This window comes from Lutra lutra, chromosome 1 (assembly GCF_902655055.1).
Source record: "Lutra lutra chromosome 1, mLutLut1.2, whole genome shotgun sequence".
Taxonomy (NCBI): domain Eukaryota; kingdom Metazoa; phylum Chordata; class Mammalia; order Carnivora; family Mustelidae; genus Lutra; species Lutra lutra.
This window is the reverse complement of record NC_062278.1, coordinates 178,413,174-178,431,578: the sequence shown is the minus strand read 5'-3', so window position 1 is coordinate 178,431,578 and position 18,405 is coordinate 178,413,174. Positions and strand designations below refer to the sequence as shown.

At 38.0% G+C, this 18,405-nt stretch overlaps 1 protein-coding gene across 7 annotated transcripts in view; it reads left to right on the top strand.

Annotated features, from left to right (window-relative positions):
• CNTN4 (contactin 4) overlaps positions 1-18,405 on the top strand; it is a 963,126-nt gene that overhangs the window by 464,701 nt on the left and 480,020 nt on the right. For all 7 annotated transcript variants that reach the window (XM_047746452.1, XM_047746460.1, XM_047746478.1 and 4 more), the window contains one exon: positions 5,422-5,563. In XM_047746452.1, the coding sequence (XP_047602408.1) occupies positions 5,509-5,563 (55 nt within the window). In that variant the 5' untranslated portion in view covers positions 5,422-5,508. The remainder of the gene's footprint in view (positions 1-5,421; positions 5,564-18,405) is intronic.

Here is an 18,405-nt window from a genome sequence, read left to right as displayed (position 1 = left end):
GATTTCTCTATTGCTTTCAGTTTTGTTCATTGCTTCCCCACCATTGTGATGGACTGCACACCTCATTAGCTAATTGTGGAGTTAAAAAATGCTCAACTATACAACTGGGAAATGTGGATGATCCTTTTTAAAATTCCTGCCTTAAGAATGGCAGCACTCTAAATAATAATTAGTAAGAAAACAAACGTTCATGTTGCTCTTACACTGGGAGAGAAAGGAACTTACATTCGTACTGGCACGAGAAGATTTGTGAATTAACACTAGCGATAGGTAGCTTTCCGACTAGGTCTCAGCTCAGAAACTGCATTATAAATGTGACACAGATTCTGCACTATTACGTGCTGGCATCTGGCTTCATTTCTGAAAAAGGACAATGTGAAAAGCAGATTTAGAAAAGAATCACCATCAGAACTTTATGTCATGCTTTAAAAGACACAGGTTTATTTACATTTCTGTCACTGGTAGAAAAGAGCACAGAACTTCAAGTATGAAGACATAGATTTGAGGACTGGCTCTATAGATGAAAAAGACATTTGCTCTTGGACAACTGCCACAGCCTCTCACAATCTAATTGCCAAAGCTATAATTTTATAGAGGATAGTGCTGATGCCTGACCTTCAGGGTCCTTATGAAGGCTAAATAAGAAAGCAATGTAAAAGCATGTGGTATGTCCACAAAGATGTGAGTTACATTTGTTCTTTCATTTACATACCAACCATTGACTGCCTAGTCGTGCCATACACTGTCCATGTGCCTCTTAAATATAAGGGAATAAAGCAATGATTCCTTACCTTCATTAGGTTTAACTTCCATTTGGGAAGAAGATTTTAATTTCCATCTAAACAATAATAATGACTAATACTTACTTTCAAAAAAAATGTCAGTTGACCTTTACAGCACACTTATGTCCCCAATCTATAGATGAATATGTTTACACAGACTATATGGTTTTCCTAAGTCATGGGCAAAACCAGGAAGAAAGAACTCACTGTGCTTGATTCTAATTCCAGTGATATTCCACTCTGCCTTCCTGCCTTGAGGCCCTGAAAACTTTGTTATATATTGGAAGAATACTTTGTAATTAGAAATGTAGTTAAATTTGTTGACCAGAGGAGAAAAGCAAAGAAGGAAAACAGATATCCTATACTTCTGGGATTGCATTTAAAGTAGGTCCCCATACACATAAATCAACTTTTTTTTTTTTTTAAGGTCCTTTCCCTGTTTAAAGTCATCCCCCTAGTCATCTTAGCTTTCAGATTTTTCAGATTCAAGTCCAAATTCTTTAATATACATTCAAGGCAGTTTGGCTATCAGGGCCCTGACTTAATTGTGGTGTGCTATTTTTCTTTTTTTTCTTTAAAAGATTTTATTTATTTATTTGTCAGAGAGAGAGAGGGAGAGAGAGCGAGCACAGGCAGACAGAATGGCAGGCAGAGGCAGAGGGAGAAGCAGGCTCTCTGACGAGCAAGGAGCCGGATGTGGGACTCGATCCCAGGACGCCGGGATCATGACCTGATCCTGAAGGAAGCTGCTTAACCAACTGAGCCACCCAGGCGTCCCGCTATTTTTAACAAGGATGGCAACTAAGTATCAAGGACCTGTCTTCAGTGCCTTCCATAAATTCTCACTAATTCTTTCAGGAAGCCTGGGAGACAGGTATGATTGCCATTATTTTACAAATGAGCCAAGTAGCTAGGGAATTCGAGGTCCAGGATTAGAGCACAAGTCTGACTCTTCAGACTTTGCTGCTTTCATTATCTTGTGTTGCCTAAAGAACACACTAAGTTCTCCTCTTCCTGGTCTGTGTTGTCCTTATCCAGTTGGCTTAGAATTTCCTTCCTCCCTCTTATTTATCCTTTAAACTCAGATGAACCGTTTAGGACCATTGGAGAGCTTTTTTGAAACCGCACTACCCCCAATTAAATTAGATGATGTTCTTTCCGCATCCTTAACACCTTGCACTTAATAGACTTTTTTATATGCCTTGAACTGAATTATAATGACTGCTTTAGTCCCCTCATTGTCAAGCCAACAGTAAGCTTCTTGAGGACAGGGCCCTTAACCCTCCTACCTCCGCACACCTGGCACCTTTTACTGTTTTTGTTGCACAATAAACAAATGCACTTACTTCTTAAGCTGAATTAGAGCTACTTGGATAACAACAGCATTGTAAATTAGCAGAGTCCTAAATCAAATAATGGTATGATCAGATCCTGCATGGAGGTTCTTAGAAACCAGGACTCTTAAGGGGGAATTGAATCCTGCTTAATTATTATTTTTTTTAATTTAAGATTTTATTTATTTATTTGCCAGAGAGAGAGAGAGAGTACAAGGAGGGGTAGCATCAGGCAAAGGGAGAATCAGGCTCTCCAAAACGCAAGGAGTCTGATGCAGGACTGGATTCCAGGACCCTGGTATTCATGACCTGAGCCGAAGTCAGAAGCTTAACTGACTGAGCCACCCAGGTGTCCCATGAATCCTGCTTTTTCTTAAGTACTTTATAGGGACATCTTTGGTATTACTATCCGAATATCAAAACTGTTCAAAGGATTGAAGGCTAGAGGAGTTTTGCTTTGTGTAGCATTGTGTAAAAATATCCTGAGAGTTCTCAGTTAATCTCCTGGCTCAGCCAGAGAAAGCAACCAAGTCCTCTTTCTTTGTGTGGTCTCCTCTCTAGAATTTATGAGTCTAATTCTTGGGCAAGGTCTCAGAGTTAGTGCTGAGTACACTATCTTTTGCTATAGCCACCTTAGGATAAACCAGGGAGAGCTCTGAGCTGCAGGGGAGATCTATTACCACCATAACTCTTGGCTCATCCTGCAGCCTTCTTTCTGGCTTTAGTAGAAAAACTGAAATTATGAAACTTTGTATCCTGTACCACAGTCCCACATGAGATTCATGAATCTTCAGCTCTATACAGAAAACCTGGTTCTCTGACACAACTGTCCACTAGACAAATTACTGTTAACGACCTTACCTTACCTGAATGTAAATAAATGCCAATAGGGTTCTTGAATTCCTTCATCCTTAAAAATCTACAGCTCTTAACACACACTGTAAATAGCATCATATCATGAATTAAATCTTTATCATGAAGTAGGATACATTTCCTAAGCTAATTTTAATTGCTTCAAGAAACTGCTTAACATTGTAGATCAATCCCCAGGTCTGAGATGACATTTCCCTCGCAAAATTAATTATTAATACCCTGATCATTTGCTTAAGACATTAATAGTTTTCATTGATCAGCACATCCTGTTTATCTAAAATGGCCTAATCACCATGCATGTCAGAAAAGTATCTGAACATATCCAATTAGAGATGCTGCCTGCTTTCAGCCACATCAGCAGATCAGAAGTTAAGAGTCCCTTTTGTCTTCACAATATATTAGTCTAGCTTTATCAGAAACTGAGCTATTTAAGGGCACAAAAGAAAGGCAAGTTCTCTAATTATGGTTCTCCACTTTCTATTAGCTTCCTGGTAAACATAAAGGCTTCTCAGTGACCACCCAGTATAAATTAATGCTAAGAGCCCTTGATTAATGAGCTTGTGCTGTTCCATGTTTTTATGTGAGCCTGTGTTCCATCATAGTGTTTTCCTTATAAGTGGGGGTGAGATGAAAAGCCCCAGGTTATTATTAGGATAAAAATATTGGATGTGCAGTGATAATACTATCTAGCATTTGTATGGCACGGTATAATTTTCAAAAAGGTTTTATTTACTTAGCAAGAAGGTATCTTTGAGACAAGAAGGGATCGGGAGGGAGACAAACCATAAGAAACTCTTAATCTCACAAAACAAACTGAGGGTTCCTGGGGGTTTGAGGGGGTGGGGATAGGATGGCTGGGTTACATACACTGGGGAGGGTATGTGCTATGGTGAGTGCTGTGAAGTGTGTAAGTCTGATGATTCACAGACCTGTACCCCTGGGGTAATGTATAATATGTTAATTAAAAAAAGAAGAAGAAGAAGAAGAGAGGATCAGGTGTATACCCAGAATCATGCAACTAGTTATAGCCAGAATTGTAAAGAGAATTTGAGTCTCCTAGTTTCCTAGCTTTCTCCTGTAAATAGGATAAATAGGTAGTATCCTACTCATCTTTTAGACCCCTGTGGGAGCTCTTCTCCTTTATGATATTTCCCAGGCCGGAAAGTCTCTTCCTTCCTTCACAATGGCATTTTGTATTACAGTTTTATGAAAAGTGGGTAAATGCCCCCAGTTAGTAGGAGTCGGAGATCCTTGAGGCTAGATCTGTTTGTCTGCGTTTTGGGAGGTCCAGTGCCTCATCCAGTGCCTGGAAAGCAAAAGGTGCCCCATATATGCGTAAATACATGGCTTGCTGTCAGTATGGAGGGAGAAGGGACGGGTGGGTGAAAGCAAGTGCTGTCAGAGTTCTTTTTTCTAAGGTCATGTTGCAGACTTTGGGACCTGACAATAATTTGACATTGTTTGGCTCGCACATTGTTTAAAAAAATATTTTGAACCGATTTTCAATATTTAAAAATGGGAGATTTTCAAAATACAATAATATTTAAATTTTTTTTCTTTGAAAAGTTATAAGTGGTCTTGTAGTCCTGGGTCTGTGCCCCATATGTTAGCCATCAACTTGAGCTAAGGACCACCTACCCCCTTCAGACAGGTTGTGTTCTCCAGAGTGCCCTGTTTGTCTGCCTGCTTCACTCCTTCACTTACTTGCTTTGTAGCCTTTGGAATACAGACCCTTTCATATACCACAAAGTTCTCCTATTTTGAGATTTCTGGATAATGGAAGAGCTGCTTTTTTAAATCATGTTCTCTATTTGTCCAAAAGAACCTAGTAGTCAGCTACTCATAGATGGTAGGATTTCTCCCAGTAGGCACTGGAGCTGAGCTCTTTTATTAGATTCAGAAGATGAAACATAGAGTAAGGAAAAATACTTAAATTGATAGAGTAGTTATAATCTTCCCACATATAACTCCATTCTAAACCTTGGAATTTTTTCCTTGTGGTCCAGCAATGTTAACTCTATCTTGTACAGTAGCAGCTTTTCCATGTTGGCATTTTTATATTATTAATTGGAAAATAAATAAGAACAGGAACTGGAGACTAAGGGGTTGAGTAGGACCTTATTTAAAAAAATAATAATAATCCATTCCAATAGTCCATTCCTTTGCCTTTGGGTTGGTTTATATCTAAGCAAAGCTGTTCTTGCTTACACTCAGTAGCCACAGGGAGACACCAGCTCCATTCCCTGCCCAGGTATTATTTGGAAGGAAAGGAGAGGGAGCTTATTTGCTTCATATTCATAATTTAACATACTATTCTTTAGTAGGACTTTTCCACAAGTGAGTTTTATTTGTATTCAGGTAGAAACAAGTTTGCAGAGACCACAAGGAGAAGTATCTGCGAATCTCATTGCAATGTCTCTTCTTTCCCACAGATTAAAGGTTGAACAAAACTTAAAAGAAGCAGCGATTCTATTCACTTGTTATTGGACTCGAAACTCCTTTGACCTCGGAAACTGAAGATGAGGTTGCCATGGGAACTGCTGGTACTGCAATCATTCATGTTGTGCCTTGCAGGTAGAGTGTCATTTAAAAACTTCTTGATTTAAAAATGCCACTGTATTTCACACTAATTCAAAAGTGTGTCTTCACTTTAGATGGCAATGATAAAATCGTAAGAGTGCACGTTACTACGACTAGACTAACATTTGCTGACACTGTTGAATATACTTTCCTGATGGTCTTTTAGTGGCTGTTTTCATGGTGTTGTATCCAGAGCTAGACATTGATGTTTCACCTGCCTATCCGGTCCTTTTAGAGTCCACTGAGCCATTATTTAGTTTGAAAGTTGTTATTTTTGCTCATCCCACTGGTCAATTGCATAGAGATATTGGGCAATAAAACCGATAATATAGTCTAGAGTATTGCCCACTTTGATGTCAGTGGATGGAAGTTTATTTGGGTAGCTCTTTCAATGTCTTTGTTAATATTGCTCCATCTTTTGATACTAAGACTCCTTTTTTATTTCATTTCAATACACCTATAGTTAGCAGAAGACAGAAAGCAAAAAGATAGGAGATTTTTACTGTATACCAATGGTCAGCTAGTAGACAAGGGCTTTAAAAAGTTCAGACATGCTGCTTATTACTTTCTCGATTTTCTGGAAGATATGAGCCTACCAGGTAGCATACATAATTCAAATACTGATGCACCGTAAGTCCAACACGTGCTGAGAGTTGGTGTTAAGGTTGGGATGGTAGGCATCTTTCCAGGCCTTTTTGAAATGTCTGGTTGACCTGCTTTGTTGTTGAGAGTTTTGAGTCCAAGAGGGACACTTGGAATATATTTGCATTTTTATAAAATACAGCAAAAATGACTTTTGGGTCGCCATTACTTTGATTCATGACTTCATTCAAATAATGTTACTGAGTACCTTGCAAAGACCCAGCCTTGTGCTAGTATCTGGGACCATAATCCTGAGAAAGACACACATGGTTACTGCTCCATTAAAACTCTATTAGCTGAGTTCTATATTTATATAGATTGAAAGCTTGATAGAACAGATTATTTGTAATTGTTACAAAATTAAAGCTAGCAGTGGTAATACTAACATATAGAGATGACTTTTCCATCCCAGGCACTATGCTCACCTGTTGTACTTTAGCTCATTTAATTACATCATGAGTAATTAAGAAGTCACTTCACTAAGAAGTCACTGTTAACTATTTATTTTTATTGGCAACACCATTACTATTAATATCATTACTGAAACATCAAGAAGAAGTTAAGAAACTTACCCAAGCCAGTAAGTGGGGAAATTGTTAAGTTTCGGACTCAAGCAGACTGACTCCAGAATCCATAATTTTGATCATTAGAATATAGTCCTTTAGTTATATTGTTGATTTGTCCAGTTTATGCTTACAAATTTATTCTTGAAATTTTGGCTTTCATTCTCACTGTTTTTCTATGTGAATGTTACGTTTTCTATGTGAATGTCATGTTTTCTATGTGAATGTTAACCCACATTCACTCATAAGTGTTATAGTGCCCTACCTTTAAATCTGAACCTTTTATCTTCACAAATATCCTCACCATTCCCTGATTATGGACATGTTGGCATCTAGACACCTGTTTTAGCTTTATCGCTTTTCCCTCATCTGGTCGGAGAGTAAATCTTGTCATTCTCCACCAGTGTTTATCAGGCTTTGTGCCTCACTTGCTTTTCTCCAGTCTTTTTGTGTACATGGACCCTCCAGAAAGGGCCTTAACTGAATCAGTCTGGTTCTAACTTCTCCTACTCTGGGATGAACATATTCTTTAAAGTTTAAAGCAGTGAATGGATTTCTCAGTATTTGACTACAGCAATGTGCTTATTTAACCCAGTGTGCTGAGTAGATGTCAAGAAATTAAAAGAGCTGAAAATCAAGGAAGACATTAATCTTCTCAGTTGTGTTTTGAAAAACTTTGAATTCTCATTGAAGATGAGTACCTGTATCTTTTTGTTCAGTTAGCTTTTTGTTGGGAATCGGTCGGTATATCGATTGTTTCTGTGAGCTTTTTTGTGAACTGTTTCACTTGGCATTAATATTCTCTTACCATATGCCTCCTTCAGTGTAGGTAAAGTCGAGCTTTAATTAATGTTTTTGTTTTCTTGCTATTTGTCTTGATTTCATTAATTTATATAGCACTCAGTACTCTGAATTTTGAACAGATTTCTTTAACTGCTTTAGCTTCTCGGTTTTTTCCTTTCCTATACTTTCTTAGTCATAGATTTCATGGTAAGTTTTTGGCAAGGAAAATATTTGTGTCTGTTATGTTTACTGTAATTAGTGGATCTCAAATGGGTCTTTTCCTAAATAAGATAGAAGATCCAAATCTATAAGCATATTGCTCCTGCAAGAGATAGATCTTGAGGTCTGCTAATTATTTAAAGGTATTGATTAGTAATTTATGGTACAATAGAAATGTTCTTCTCTTTTGCCAAATATTAGGCTAAGTCTCTGACAATAATTAAAAAAAAAGAAGAAGAAGAAGAAGTAGTAGTAGTCTGAAAATCCAGTCTCTATAAAATTGGTTTTATTATCCTGCCTCTTAGTGAATTTAAACCAGGGATCACAGAACTCCACTACCTGAATGAGTAAGGAAGTTAACAAATGAGTGAACATTCTTCAAGTGATAGTGACTCCTACATACAATATAGGATGCTGGTAATTGTGGAAAACGGAGAAAACATATCCTGCTAAATTAGCAACCAGCTAATTAGTGCCCAACTCTAGTCTTCTGGGCTAGGTCTTCTAGTTCTTCAACATTTTTATGCATAAATCTCCTATTTTTTTTAACATTGCCAACCAATTCAAATCAATTTTAAAAATGAAAACAAAAAGCCCGCATAAAACAGACCAAAATGGTCTTCAGGCTAGAGATACAGCTCCTGGTCTACCAGTTTGCAAAGTTTATTTCTAGCACTGTTTTTTTGTTGTTGTTGTTACTATACACTTTTCCAAGTACACTGGTTGTTGGGGGTGTCTGTACAAAGTCTTCCTTTTGCCAAGAAATTTCTTCCATTAAATGTCCCTGTCACTTGCCCTCTAACCTTATTTGAATTGTTGCTTAAATGCCACTTAGTTGGTGAGGCTTTTCTTGACAACAATAAACAAATTAATACTAGTGAAAATAGCAACATTTTCTTTCAGCAACATTCTCTACCCCTATTATTATTTTATTTTCTCTAGGTTTCTTATCAATATATGAATAACTGTATTTTATTTGTTTTTATACTAAATGTCTTTCCCACCTTGATTGAAGCTTTATTCAGGAAGATATTTCTGGGGGTTTTTTTGTTGTTTTTAGATCACTGCTATCTTCATCTTCACTAGCATCTTCAAAATGACTAGTGAACTGTGCCATTCTATAATTAAATAAACATATTTCAAATAAATGAATGCTGCATACTGGCCAGACATGAGAGAGAGAGAGAGAGAGAGCGCGAAAGCAGTCTCCAAGTTTAAGGTCGACTATGAACCCAAGGCAGACTGTAGTCACTTTTATGTTAAGGGAGGGGACTAGTCATCTCTGAAGCTAATCCATACAAATTTTTATTTTACGTGTGTGTGTGTGTGTGTGTGTATTAGGTTTAAATATATAAAGTATGAGATTTGGTTTATGTGCCTTAAACTTTATATGAGATGTTCTTGGTATAACACCACCTTGCCCATTTCTTACTTCAGCTACTGCTGGGTACACTGTGCCCCCTGTGGGTTTTTCTGCCTCCAGTCTTTGTCTATAGTTACAAGCAAGAGAAACTATGAGAAGCTCACTCTCCTCTGCTACATTCCTCAACCAGTGAGGTATGAAGAACAGTAATAAATACCACAGCCTCCTGTCATTTAGGAGGACAGTTATTAGGCACATTCTACATGGTTCCTTAAAGATCCCCAGGAAAGATGGAATCCCAGTTGCCTACAGTAGTTTCTTCTACCTTTCCCTGCTTCACCCCTGCTTCCTGGGATCATCTCCCAAATAAACTAGCTGTTTCCAAACCATCCTTCACACTGATTTTGGAGGAATACAAACCAAAAATACGTACACGCTGATTAATAGCAGAGCAGTGGCCCAGTATTAGTCATGTCAGTAATGAAGAAGAAACCAGACAGGAAACATAGTTTTGACAGAGATTACTGATGTGCTTGACTATGATGTATATCCATGTAGGTATATGTATGCAGTTACTTATACAAGTGCATGTACACATGCCTTTATATAGGTACAACTTGAGTATTGTCTAGGTCTTGCAACCAGATAATATTTTACTATTAAGCAACACTCTTATTGTTTTTCCAGTTTACTGGTTGCAGTATTAGCCAAATACAGAGCATTGCTCCTCTGGGATTCACTTTACACCTCTGTACACTGAGGCTATTAAACAGATTGTTCCCAAAGTCCTTTTTCAACTCAGAAATTTTTGGCTTTAGCTATACACATGGTCTGAGAAATTAACCAATCAATTAATTAATTCTGGAAATGTTAGAGCTAAGCTTAAAATTTTGTTTAACTTACTACAAAGTTTTACCTAGTTCCTATGCGCAACCATGTGTTACTGATTCTGTTCACATTGGCAGAATTTGAAAGAAAGAGTAAAATGGCTGGTCCATATGTTCATGTATGGAAAGAAGCAGCAAGCTATGTGAATACCCTCTGTGAATGAATGAAAAAAATGTGTATGTTTGATGTATTCTCAGTTGATTTTGGTTTCGGGGAGGCTAAATTTATTCCCATCTCTGTGGTGCAGTTTACCAACTTCAGCAATTATCTCTTTTTGAGAAAGTGCATCCTTTCCAAATGCAAGCATTTGTTGACTTGTTCACAAAATCCCATGCCATTGTTACAGCTGCATCTGGGGGTAAACGGTGGAGTAATGGTCCTGTATAATTCAAGAGAGACATATTCTAGCATTGGTGAGTGTGCACAAAATATGGAGCAAGAAGGAGCCCTGGGTTGAATAGTTGGTCATAGGCATATAGCTTGTATCTATGACAGTAAAAAAATACAAGCCAAAGGCCAATATCTGCAATCAGACTACTTGGAGAGAATATTCAGTGGTCTTCAGAAGGGATTTTTATGCTCAGGAAATCTCTTATCATTAAGATTAAGTAGGCTGTCTATGGTTTTAGCTTCTTCCAGGGTAAGAGGACAAAGATATACACTAGGAACTTCCGGTATATATTGATTGTGATAATAGAACTCAATGAGTATCCTCTGTCCACTTAATCAGAATATTCCAGCAAAGTTCAGGATCATGCTGAAAACAAGGGAAGGGAAGGGAAGCCTTCTTCATAATGCCCATGTAGCTCCACCAGGATGGAGAGCACACTGAAGTTAGTTTCACAGCTTGTCCTCATAGAACAGCCTGTATAGTATTTCATTTCTCAACATTCTCATATTTTTTCTAGAATAAACAGAAGAATGGGCAACATTCAAATAATTAACAGTTCTAGACAGATATTAAACCTAGTACTGACTCTGCTCTTGCAAAAGTTACAAAAATAAAATTAAGATCAAAAAAGGTTTGGATAAATGTCAGTTTTCATATAGTTACTGCAAAGCATAGTCCTTTAGTGACCTCCTATTTTATTGTTTCTCTTTCTAAGAAACTGGCTTGCTAATGCATTTATAGTCATGCTGACTGAACCCAACGAATAGATTTCCTATTTCCTCTGTGCTGTCTTCTAACCATGGCCATGAAATGAAGCCAAAGCAGTAGAAAGATTTAGCAAGAAGAGAGCTAATAACTAGATTAAAAAGCAGTGACTCCAGTGATGAAAATTCAAGAAAAGAATGGGAAGAAGTATGCCCAGAAAATAATAAACAGCAAGTGGAAAACTCCTTTTGAATATCAATTTAAGTACTTAAGTACATTTCATAGTGGGAAAATAATAATCAGTAATGAAGATGTTGAGGTAAATAGAGAAACTGGCAGCAGCTTTATATCCCCATAGGCATGGACATATAGTAGCAGTCATACAACCCAAAAGTTATTAGAAATATTCAATTTAAGACCTCTCCTGAAGCAACATCATTAATGGCTTCATTAGATATGCTCAGCCAAGCTGGATGTCTTAGCTATAAATAAAATTCCCTTACTGATAGAGTCTAGGACCTGTATCTACAAAAAAAAAAAAAAAAAAGTATTCTGCTGAGTGAAACATATTAGGAGGAAGGGAGAAAAACAGATGAAAATCTATACGTTACTATGCATATCATATCAACCTGTGTAGTAGTTGTTTGTTGAAATACGGGTTTAACCCCAGAGCTTGAGGATGGTAGGTGGAAGAGTAGCCTGTGGCATCTCCGACATTGCCAAAAATGGGACCTGGAGACCCAGCAGCACAGGTAGTTAAGAGCAGGGACTTTGAAATGTAATAGATAGGTCAGCCACTTAAAGGCTGTGTGATTGAGTTATTTTATCTCATTCTCTTAGGTGGCTTTTCCCACCACCTATAAAATGGACAGAATAAGTGTATTTACTTTATTTGGGTGTTTATTAGGCTTGAAATCATGTATGTGTTCTTCATGCTCAGTACGGTGTCTGATACTTAGCCAGCACCATTTCATGTGAGCTATTGCTCGCCGAGTCATTCGACATCCATTTGAGGATCTGCCAGTGCTAAACATTGCATTGTTCTCATTCTAAGAATGTTGTTTAGTTCTAAGTGAAACATAGACCCTGTCCTCTTGGCACTGGTGGTAGTGGTGGTAATGGTGATGATGATGTCACCAGTATCCACTTCTTAGCACCCTGGTGTCTGCCCTTCTTCAGGGTTGAAGATTGGATAGCAGACTTTATAGCACATTTGTTCCCCTGACCTCACCTTTTTGCAGTATGACCTCATCTTTAAAATAGGGATATAATAATAATGAAGAATATCAATGAAAAAGAAATACCCAAATTGATTAAACTTCTATGTGTAGAGCACTCAGAAAGGTGCCTGGCTTTGTCACATGGACTAAGTGTTAGTTGCAGTTAGTGCTATTATTATCATCATCACCAAAAGCAACAAACAAGTGGGCATCCATTTACTTGTATACCAGCCACAACATTTAGGGTCTGCTTCCTAGAAGGAAGACACCAAAGACCGTTGCCAGCTGGAGCCATCTGTGTGGGAAACTGGCACTGGGAAAGAGTTGGGAAGGTTTCTGTGATGGGGCTTCCAGAAATTTTATCAAGTTGCAAAGAGATAAAGTTTCCAAAGATAGAAGGATCCGGTGGCTCAAAATGATGAAAGATTTCCAAAATACATTTTACAAACAATAACCGCAACAACAACAACAACTAACCCAGATAAAGAAAGGTGCACGTAATAGCCCCTAAGGAACTGTGGTGGAATGTACTAGGGCAAAGACTGTGATGAGCCAATTCCTTCTATTCTTCTCTCCCCCCTAAACTCCCATTGATGATGTCAACCAGATACTTCATCTATATGATAAACAGAGTTTGATGAGATGTTGCCTTACACTACTGTAATAACACCCTTAATTTGTTTAGCACTTGTTAACTATGAAATATTAGCTGAACAGTCTGTTTAGCAAGGCTGTTAGGGGCTAGAGGCAACCACAATAATAATGAGTGAAAATTTATTGAGCATATCTATGCCAGATACATCACATTCGTGAGTGCAGTTATCCCATTTAACCTGACAAGAACCCATTTCCTAGATGAGGGGTTATGACCTGACTAAGGAATCAAAGCAGTATTGAATTTGAGTCTATATATCTCCAAAGCCTGAGCTTTTTACTGTGATAGTATCATGCCTAATGACACCTAGTACCTGTCCTCTTAGAGCTCGCCATCTTGTAAAATACTATGAACCAGTAGTTCTCAAATGTAGTTAGTTCAGGGACCAGCAGCATCAGCATCACCTGGTAAAGTGATCGGAAATGCAGATTCCTGGACCTCAGCCCAAACCTAGAGAATTAGAATTTGTGGAAATGAGTCCCTCAGTGTGTGTTTTAATAACACATCTATAAGATTCTGATGCTTTTCGATGCTTGAGAACCGTATTAAATGCTCATGGGAGGCAGGTAAGGCAGGACTTGTCATTATTCCAATTTTACATATGGGATTCTTAGTGGTAAGTGACCTGCTCAAGGTCATATGTCTGGCATCAATGTCAAAGCTGGAATCTAAGTTTTGTGATTCATAATCTAGTAGTTTACTTTTCCCCCTTGTATATATGCTACACTTTTACTGTTGCAACTTTCAGAGCACCTTACTGAATACCTGATAATATAAAGTAAGGGCTTCTCATGTTGAAGAGGTGTCCTGAGTAATGAAATAATTTAATTTTTCTGCTAAGCCTTGTTTCACTGCCTGTGAGCCACTAACAGATATGATATTGGCCTGTGCTCTTGATCTGTTTTGTGATGTAATGAATGCAGAAAAGATGTTTTTCTTTAATTTTAAAGGGAACTAGAACTATGTGGTCGAATCTTGGGAAAGTGGAAAATAGAAGAAAAATGTCCCTGGAACCTACAAATACAGTATAATGACTAATCCTTTTGGTAAACAATAATGTACATATTATCATTAGATGTGAATTCTGTGCTTAGAGAAATAAAGGGGGGGGGAAGGCAGGAATATTTTGCACAGTGCCTAGTGAATTGTCAGGTTGTTCTGTCTTCTTGGAGTAATCAAGAATCCTTTCCCTTAAGGTAGATAACAGATTGTTTTGTTTTGGAAAGGAATAATTCTAGGCGAGATGGCTCACTCTGTCAGATCTGAACTGAGATTTTGTTCCAAGGTTCTCTTTTTCTGTAGTAATGTTTGGCAAAAGGCCACCGAAGACCCCTCTAAAGCTTTAATTTGTGCTGGAAGTAGCCACAGTTAGCTATGAGCACTTGACATGTGGCTAGTTTAAACACCTCCCAAAATCTGTAGTAGTTTCCTAGGGCAGCTGTAACAAATTAATGCAAAATAAGTGGCCCAAAACAACAGAAATTTACTCTCTCAGAGGTCTTGAAGCTGGAAGTGTGAAATCAAGATGTTGGCAAGGCCATACTCATTCTGAAGTTTCTAGGGAAGAATCCCTCCTTGCCCCTTCCTAGCTTCTGGTTATGGTGGCAATCCTTGGCATTCCTTGCCTTGTGGATGGATGACTTTAATCTCTGCCTCTACCTTCACATCCCCTTCTTTTTGTGTCTGCCCTGGGATGTTGGAAACCTAGTACAAGGAAACATTTAAAATACCTCTAGTAATTTTTATACCAATTACATGTTGAAATGAATACACTGGGCTAAACAAAACATTAATTTTGCCAGTTTATTTTTTCTTTTAATGTAGGTACTAGAGAAATGTTAATTATGTATGTGCCTCACATTATGGGTCTATTGAATAGCAATGCCATAGAAGATGCAGGAACTAACCTATTATTCCTTAGTTTATAACTATAGCTGAGAATAATTCCCTTCTTTTTCTTGTCTTTGTAGAAGTAGAAACTCAAGCTGGTAGCCCTGAGCCTGAAGGGAAATTGATTAAGGGACAGGTATAGAGGGGAGAGGTAAAAAATGTAAATTTTTTAAACTTTTGACTCAAAGAATAGGTTAAATGTTCTTTATCACAGTCCCTCCAAGGTGCTTTTATAGAAGAAAGAATGTCGAAGTCTTCTTGTACCCAGTAAAAACAGTGAAATATTGAAGACTAGAAGATTTTTTGAAAAGTTTTTTTTACAGAGACCCTACAAATCACATTGACCATAATAGAAGTAATTTGTACAAAAATGTTCATAGCAGTATTATTCATAATAGTCAAGAAGTGGGAATAACCCAAATGTCAATAGTTGATTAATGGATAAACAAAATATGATACCCATATGGTGGAGTGTTATTCAGCCCTAAAGAGGAATGGCATACTGATAGTACAGCATGGATAAACCCTTGATATATTCTAAGTAAAAGAAGCCAGACACAAAAGGCTATATGTTAATTCATTTATATGAAATGTACAAAACACAGAAATCCATAGAGACAGGAAATAAATTATTCTTGCCCAGAAGGGGGTGTAGGGGAAGACTAGAGTGACTGCTATTGGGTGTACAGTTTCCTTAGGATGATGAAAATACTCGGGAATTGGGTGCCTAGGTGGCTCAGTCAGTTAAGTGTCTGCCTTCAGCTCAGGTCTTGATCCCAGAGTCCTGGGATGGAGTCCTGCATCAGGCTCCCTGTTCAGCAGGGAGTCTGCTTCTCCCTCTTTCCCTCCCTCCTGCTCATGGTCTCTTTCAAGCTCTCTTTTTCTCTCTCTCTCAAATGAACAAATAGAATCTTAAGAAAAGAACGAGAAAGGAAGGGATGAAGAAAGGAAGGAGGGAAGAGAGGAAGGAAAGAAGGAAGAAGGGAAAGGAGGAAGGGAGGAAGAAAGGGAGAAAATACTCTGGAATTATGAAGTGATGCCTGAACAACCTTATGAATATACTGTAAACCACTTGTCTTAATCACGTAAGGCTACGATAACCACAAACTTGGTGGCTTATAAACAACAGAAATTTGTTGCTCACAGTTTCCATTGGCTGGAAGTCCAAAATCCACTTGCCAGCTCGTTAGGTTCTGGTGAAAAAGGCCTTCTTCCAGATGGCAGATAGCCAAATTCTGTCTGTATACCCATCATCACAGGTCTAGGATTTAGACATAGGAATTTGAGGGGAAAACAAATATACATACCATAGTACGATTTTATTGTACATTATAAAATGGTGGATTATATTGCATGTGGATTATATTTTAGTAAATTTTTTAATAAAACTCCTGCAGGGGGAAGTTTTTGAAATCTTACTAAATATTACATTTTACTGATAGAGCCTATCTTGTCAGGAAATCAGCATTACTCAGTGCCAACTTCTGTTATATAAAATTAACAGGATTATAGGACTGTAAGCCTATCCCAACTCCCATATTTTAGACAAGTTAACTGGTTTGGCCAAAGACACACAGATAATTAGTAGCATGTTCAGAATCCAAGTTTCCAAACTCTTAATCTCAATCTGTCTTCCACTGCTCCCTTAAGGCACCTTCTAGTGTGTGTTTTATGGACACTGGGGGTTTCATCTCTCTCTAGCCCACACCCAAAACGCAAATCCTGTAATAAGAGCAGGGGAAAAGCTCAAACATCCTTGTGGGAGTGAACTCTCTGACTTTAATTCACCTGAGTTGTGACACTTGATTCCATCATGGAAACAAAAGAGTGGGTGCTAATGTAGGGGAAAGGAGACTATCTGTGTATGAGGGTGATCTTGAGGAAGCAGAATGACCAATGTTACTTATTTGTCCCGTATTGGTGTCTCCAGGAAGCAGAACATTTCTTTTCCTTCCTGTCTGTACCAAACCTCCTGGTGGCTAAAATTAAAAATCTGTACTGAGTTTGTGATTAAACTTCCCCCTACCTGAGTATTATATCCCAAGCCAATGCTTTGTAAATAGTTTTGGTACAAAAAGGGAAGGCAGAAAGGGGACAAATAGGTAAACTATTTTTTTGGTTTTGTTTCCTTTTTTTATTTAAATAAATTGATTTTTTTTTTAAAGTGTTTATTTGAGAGAGAGAGAGCACAAGCAGGGGTAAGGGCAGAGAGAACAAGACAAACAGGCTCACTGTTGAACAGGGAGCTGGATGAGGGTCTCGATCCCAGGATGCCTGGATCATGACCTGAGCTAAATGCAGACACTGAACCGGCTGAGACACCCAGGAACCCCTGGTAGCCACATTTTAAAAAATTCAGTTTATTTAGGGGTGTCTGGGTGGCTCAGTCAGTTAAGTATCCTTATCTTGATTTCGGCTCAGGTTGTGAGCTCAGCTCGTGAGATGGAGCCCTGTTTTGGGCTCTGCACTCAACATGGATTCTGCTTGGGATTTTATTTCCCCCTGAGCTCGTTCACATGCTGTCTCTCTCAAATAAATAAATAAATCTTTAAAAAATACTAAAAATAATAAAATGTGGCTACTAGCAAGTTTAAACTTACCTGTATAATTTGCATTCTCTTTTTACTGGGCACACTACTCTGGAAGATGTCTCAGGTTTCTTTTAGGTCAGGTGTCAGCAAACTTTTTCACCTAAAAACCAGATAGTAAATATTTTAGGTTTGGGGGACCATATAGTCTCTGTTGCAACTCCTCAAGTCTGTCCTTGCAGTACTCAAGTAACCACATACAGTACAAAGTATGTGTGGCTGTGTTTCAATAAAAATGTATACATACATAAAAGCAAGTATATTTATATGATCCTACAAATGAGCATGGTTGTATTATAATAAACTTTTTTTTTTTTAAGATTTTATTTATTTGACAGACAGAAATCACAGGTAGGCAGAGAGGCAGGCAGAGAGAGGAAGGGAAGCAGGCTCCCTGCTGAGCAGAGAGCCTGATGCGAGGCTCCATCCCAGGACCCCAGGATCATGACCTGAGCCGAAGGCAGAGGCTTTAACCCACTGAGCCACCCAGGCGCCCCTATAATAAACTTTTATACATACATCCAAATGAGTGTATTTATGTGATATATATATAAATGGGTATGACAAAAAAAGGCAGACGCTGTTTTACTGACAAAGTATATGATAAATGTATCATGTCAAATAGATTATTTCAAAGGTATGAATGCAGCAACGTCCATGTTGTTTGAACTATTTAAGTAAAAGGAAACAAAATTCGATGTAAACTTCCTGGTGTCAACTATATTGCTTCCACTTAAGTGACATCTGTACCAGAAAGGAATTAACATACCTAGAAATGCATCCTGCTTATTGATGTGGAAGCAAATTTCAAAATAAGTCAGGATAAACTTGAGATACAGAAGAAAGCATAACTCTTTTCTAAGGAGCTTTGAAGATGAGACCTAACAATCCCTTGCAGCGAATTTATTACCTTAGCAATCAGAGATTCA